Here is a 6,783-nt window from a genome sequence, read left to right on the forward strand (position 1 = left end):
AGCTAGATAAATAACTTAACATTTATTTAATGTACTTCATGACTTTTAAAAAATAAATGTAATGATTACCTCTAATGCGGTATGATCAATGTACTTCAAGAGTGGAAACAGATTAATTTTGTGAGTAAAACAATATTTATGTTGTCAACGGTAGAATTGGACGTTACCAGTATATAGGCAAAACTACGTGTAATAATTCAACAGTAATTGCTTATATTGTGTTTTTTTCGGAGCTGTTTCATTGTATATTTATGAATTAAAAGTTTCTGACTTCGACCTTTTATTCTCGGATGTGCAGTGTAGCATTGAGTTTACTGTCTGTTGGTCACCGATAAATGACAACAAAGTTCACGATTTGCCTGGTGCAAATATAGTAAAATATATTAAGTGGGAAAATTATTCTTAAAATGAGTGTCGTGTTTATTACAAAGGAACATAATTGAAATATTGATCGTTTAAATAATGCACTAAATCGCTTACTTGATAAACCTACTGACCAATTTCACGAGATGAATAAACACACAATTTAGTCAATATTTTACAACGTCCGCATCTAAAGTAAGAAACATAATTGTAAAATCAATAATAACAACATAACCAACAAACTATAGTATAACAATCTGTGTGATAAGTTACGGAATTAATTCCATGTGTCAAAGAGTGAATATATCTGGATTTAAATTAATCAAATAGAAAACAATTAAAGACAAAAATAAACAATATATAAAGGAATTGAATAAATGTTTCAAAAAATATTTAAACATCATGGCACATAAAATACGAAAGTCTGCAAAACATGACCCAAAATGTATTTATAATATTTCATATAAGTTATCAGGTAAAATTAAGTAAATAAATATTAAGTAAATAAATCTAATTAATTATATAGGAATTGTTCAACTATTTCATTCTAAACAGTAATGATTTGAAAGTAGAAATAAATGGCAAATATATATATCAAATATTAAATGAAATATAGATAGAATTGTTAATGAACACATTAAACATACTCTACAAATATTTCTTCCAGTATACTCGCAAATTTTCAACATAGTTCTTAACACTGGTTTAGTTCCGACGGATCGGATAATTGAAATCGTTACACCGGTCTCTCAAATTAAAGGTGATAGACACGATCCTAATAATTACAAAGTAATTACTTCAGTATCATGCTTAGGTAAGTTGCAAAAACCGGGTTTACAAAGGAATATTCCAACAATGAAAATATTTCTATATTGCATATTATCATCGTTATCCACCAAAAAAGTTAAATTGTACTTTTATTGATTTTTAAAAACCTTTGATACGGTATGGCCCGTCGGATCATAGGGGGGAGGGGGGGGGGGGGGGGGGTATTCCTTCTCAAATACAGGAAAAACTTGAAAAGTAATGTATAATTTATATGAAAATACAAAATCCTATGTTCGTAATGGAAATGATATATCTGATATTTCTATATACATGTATAATGTAGGTGCAAAACAAGGCGAACATTTGTCATCATTTTTGTTTTGTTATTCTATATGCAGTAACTCCTGATAATCCGTATCCTTATCTTGGTATACTGTGCATTATATGAGTATACTATGATACCATGATAACGTGAATCTTGATAACATAATGAGCATATAGGTTGCCTTCCGTGTGGTCAGAATACAATGCATTATAATACGCTATACATACACTGACACATAAAATACAGGATTCAATATACAATTCATTTGATGTTTTATCGAAAACTAAAAGTTAAATACGAGTTCCTACACAAATCTGTAAAAAAAAACATGCAAGAGAAAGATTTTCTAAAAATACTCGCTCTGTGGAATGGCAAGAAAAATACAGTAGTAGATGAATATCTTGTAGATCTACCGAGGACATCAGACATATACGAAAAACAAGTCAAGTTCTGTGGGCTAATATAGTGAGTATCTTGTATATATAAAATCTGCGTAAAAATCGTCTACAAAAAGTCAACGATTTTTTGCTATTTGAACATATCACAGGAAGGCGTAGACAAATACCAGTCTAAAATGATCATGTCGCTCTCTTCTGAAGCCACTCTACCTCCATTAAAGTTTGTGCGCACTGTTGTTCAGACAGTTGGTTTAACGAAAAATTATTGAAATCCAGTATTTGAATGAAAAGCGAGCTCAGCATACGATTTTAACATTCCGAATACGAATGTCGAGCCAGTTAATTCAGAATTTCAGATGGCACAGCATTGAAATTTTGAATATTGAATGCCGTATGTTGAGCTGCTTTGACATTCAAATTCTCAATGCAGAATGTCGTATGTCTAGCTAGCACAACATTCATTTTTGATTGTTGAATGTCGCATGTTGAATGTTGATCCAACTTCCCACAGCTTATAAAAATTCATACAGATGACTGACCTGGGAAGGTCCAACTTCCTTCATTAAAAAGGGACGCGATATTTTTTTTTTTAAACAAACATTTGCGAACTAATCGTCCCAAAACATATAAAAACCTATAGACGCTCCTAACAGTTTTTTCACTCATTTCAAGTTCAAATACAATTCATCTTTTAATTAGGTTTCCTTGTGAAGTACTTACAAGCAGCGTTTTCGGTTCTTTTCTTTTTTTTTTTCTTCTGGTTTTTTTTTATATATACATATATATTTATACATTTTGTGTACATCATACCATTTAGACACAAACATCATCATTGGATTTTTCATCTCAAACACCAAGCGATTTGAGGCGACGTCGACATCGCACAAATGAATCGGAAAATTTAGTAAGAGAAACACCCTTTCTCTTCATTGAGTGTGAATCAGTGGGATCTCAATCCTTGGGGAATGATTTTAATAAGTCTCCAGTTTGTCAAATTAAGAATCATATCTCGACGGTTGAGATCACTTATCTCACCCAGGAGATGAACTATTCTTCATCCTTATCCTAGATTACCTACCGACACGTTGGTGTTTAATCAGCTTTTACCTTAGGTCTGCAACAACGTCTACAGCATATCCCCCCTAATTTCATGCAACTCCAGACAATGAAGAATGCCACTAAAGTTATAAATAGTAAGACATCCAGAAGATAATATTTATACAAAGGCATATCAGTTGCCGGTGTTTGCAGGTAGTCGCCCCCATGCTGCATCACGTGATCAATCCAGAACGCTGAACGTTCACTTGGCGTTCCTTGCTGATTGTGGAATATATTAGATGCTATTTTTATCTTATTGCTATATTTAGGATTATGTAGGATTTCCTTTATAGCATGTCTTAGTTCAAAGTCTACAAAACGGCAGAAATCATAAGAAATACCAAATCCTTTGTAAGCCATTTTGCGACAGTTGTAGAATCCGTCTACCGCGATTGGTAGTCCTATCATCGGTACAGCGTTGTAGAGTCCCTCATACAGGCTACTACTTCCACAATGGGTGACGAAAGCCTTTGTGTTTGGATGTGCTAGCAGATCATTCTGAGGCAGCCATGACATCAACAAAACATTGCCGTCCATTTTCGTCTCGTTCCCATACCTAAGAACGAATTTCACATTTTTGAATTCCTTAAATACGCCAATAAGTGTTTCCAATCTAGAGGCAGGAAGATTATCGGCAATGCTTCCAAACGAGGCTACAATGACTCCATCAGTCGCTGAGTTCATGTAAGAATTAAGTTCAGATGGAAGTGACTTGGGTCTCTCTGTGGCAACTCCTCCAACAAACGCGACATTTGGCATCAGTGGTCTCGGGAAGTCAATGACAAAGTCTAAGTCTACAAGATGAAATGCTGTACGTCTATGCAAGACCTCTAGCGACACAAACGGTTTTTCAGGAACATACGTCGCAACCAAATCGGTCGGGAAAACCATTTCAGGTGAAACGGCCATTATCACTGAAACTAATGTGTTGGCCACCCGTTGAAAAAACGACATTTCGTTTAAGAAACCCAGCAGGCTGATGGCGGAATGCACAGATGGCATGAATGGTACTCTTGTCCGAATTGGTACGTGCATAACACCAAACTGCACATATGGGATTCCTAGCTTGTACGCTAGAACTGTGAGGCACTCCGAGATCAATACATTGTCTATGAGAGCTAAATCAAAGTGCTGCTGCTTAAGAGCCAAAAATAAAGCCTCATCCGAGAGTAAAGCATCACAAAATTTGTTGGCAGTAGCTCTCATTTTGAAAAATGGTATGCCCACTTGATTGCAAGCATCATTTAAGCTATCCTTTACCACGACATCCACACTGAGGGTCTTGAATGCTGTAGGTACTATTACATTAGTAGCGTTGTCCTCTTTAACTTGTTTCGCATACTTCTCGTTTAGGATGAAAGTTGAATGGTGTCCATAGATAGTTGCAAGCGATGAGGCCATGTTGAGTTTGGGTTTGATGTGACTCCAAACCGGCAATACCATAACCAAGATTTTCCCAGTCTTCGCCGGAACCGGAAGCATAATCGTCATTACTGCTAAGCACAGACACAGATATTGGCACTCCATGGCAAAATCAGTCTGAAATATACATATGATAAGTGTATGCAAACTATTTCTGACAAGTTATATGTTTTGCCATTGGTATACTGATGTCAAACTTCTTGACATAGATTTAGATATTGTTTTAGTAAAAAGAAACTAGAGGGATCTTGGTGTCTACTATTAAATAATCATTATTATAACTTATGATAACTTGCATGTAACTTTTGACACCCCCTCTACCACCACTACTACCACCCTGGCTGTTAATAGGACGTTAAACAAAATAAACCAAACCAAACAACTACCACCACAACCACCACCGACTGTCTCGAGGAAAGGGCGTGATAATGGTACATGCTGGTCCTTTGTATGATCGTAAAGGGTGACAAAATTTGGGATCTTATCTTTTCTCTTATTTCAACATTCTTCTTTCTAATGTCACCATCGACACTATCTCGCTTTTTATCTTAAGTTGGGCGTTCGCCCCTGCGAGGAAGATCTTGGGATCTGTTCCCTGGACGAGACAACATACCAGCGTCTTTAGAAATGGTAGTTACTTCTGTTTAACGCGCAGAGCATTGAGGGATGGGGCAACTGGTTCGCCCGTTGTCAGTATAATGTGACCGGGTGGGGATGTCCTGCTGGGTATCTTCGGTATTCTCAGTGTGCTAACACTATAAAGTCGATAGTAGTTTATCTAGCAGATTTTACAATCTTAATTTACAATTAGAAATTATTAAAAACTTTCATGATAACCTTTAATGCCTTATATTTGGAAATATATTATTTTATTTCAATGCTCTTACTTATACTGTATAAACTCTAGTCTGGAATGATACTTATGATGTGTTTAAGTGTTTATTCTAAATCGTGTAATGTATGAGGAAATTTATTCTGTTTAATTTGTTGTGTCTAATTTTGTTATCATACTTATATTTGTCGCAATAATAGCTCGCACGGGCTAATGTTCTTTTTTATATGCATTACGTTAAATACGGTTTCTTGTATCTTGTAAGAACACGAACGTGTCATAGCCTCTTAAAATGCATAAATACATAGGGGAGATCGTCCTTAAATGACCGTAATTATTGATAGGACATTAAACAATACAAACCAAACAACGCAGAGGAGATCGTCCTTAAACGACCATAACTGTTAACAGGACGTTATATATGTTGTATTAGTTTGTCAACATTTCCCAGCTCAAATGTTTACAAAGAGTGAAGCAGTTCATTATCAAAGTATACCCGGAATGATTTCCAATATCAAATTCAAAAACACGCCATTTCATAAAACAGAGGGTCGAGAAAGTGCGAACCCCATAGCGACTTCCGTTTCAGAGAAATCGCGATTTTCCCTGAAATTCTCACCTGTGGCCCGACATTGATGACCCGTTTTTAGTGTCTTAAATATGTGTACTGTTACGTCAAAAGTTCAACGCGGTGGATTCCGCCCTATTAGATTCTACCTAAGAAATACGAGATGTCCCTTCATATCTATATGCGAGTTTCCATATTATTTTTATTGTGCTATATGTATAGCTGTTCATAAACGTCAAGCTTATTAAACAACAGATTTAATTTCAACACTGAAGTGTTGTGGAAGGAGCTCGTATGTACAGGATAACACATTAACATGTTATGTATATGAATGACGGAACACCCATGCAGACTATGTCTTTTTTGCATGTGCTTCCATTTTTTTTTTTTTTTTTTTTTTTCTGTTTGAAAGCATTTCATAAAGTTTAAGAACAGTGGACAATATCTACGAATGTTCCTATTACGTTCAAAACATTATTTGAGGGAAGCTTATGTCCTAAAAACGAACCAAGTCGGATTCTCCCGGTCCAACATCCTATACTACCCGTTTAGCTCTTAGCTCGTGGCCCCTAATGTATCTTCACACATTGTATCTTTGATGTAATAAAACTGAATAATACGGTGGCTGGTTTCGGCCCTGTCGCCCCCGACAATGAATGCGCCATACGAAGAGCGATAGTGCGCCAAGCGAAGAGCGATAGTGCGCCAAGCGAAGAGCGATAGTGCGCCAAGCGAAAAGCGTTCATTTTGTCGTGTGACGCACTTTTGCTCTTCGCTTGGCGAACTGTTGCTCTTCGCATGGCGTGCTATGGAATAATAAGCCTAAAATCTAAGATATGAGTATACCATATCATTATTTTATAACTTATAGCAAGTTATGAGCATAAAAATGCAAAATTAGATAGGCTTATACAAGTATATCGAAAAAATATAAGAATGCATATGCTAAGGCATGGTAAATCTACAAGAAATTAGTGTCACTATTGTAATATTACTATTAAGTGAAATC

General features: G+C 35.7%; 1 protein-coding gene across 1 annotated transcript; it reads right to left on the bottom strand.

Annotated features, from left to right (window-relative positions):
- Nucleotides 1–2,532: 2,532 nt before the first annotated feature.
- On the bottom strand, nucleotides 2,533–4,485 carry LOC117314629 (UDP-glucuronosyltransferase 1-1-like). The gene has a single exon (XM_033868709.1). It carries the CDS (start codon nucleotides 4,477–4,479, stop codon nucleotides 2,947–2,949), a length of 1,533 nt encoding a protein of 510 aa, XP_033724600.1. The 5' UTR covers nucleotides 4,480–4,485; the 3' UTR covers nucleotides 2,533–2,946.
- Nucleotides 4,486–6,783: the final 2,298 nt, after the last annotated feature.

This window comes from Pecten maximus, chromosome 16 (genome assembly GCF_902652985.1).
Source record: "Pecten maximus chromosome 16, xPecMax1.1, whole genome shotgun sequence".
Classification (NCBI taxonomy): Eukaryota; Metazoa; Mollusca; class Bivalvia; order Pectinida; family Pectinidae; genus Pecten; species Pecten maximus.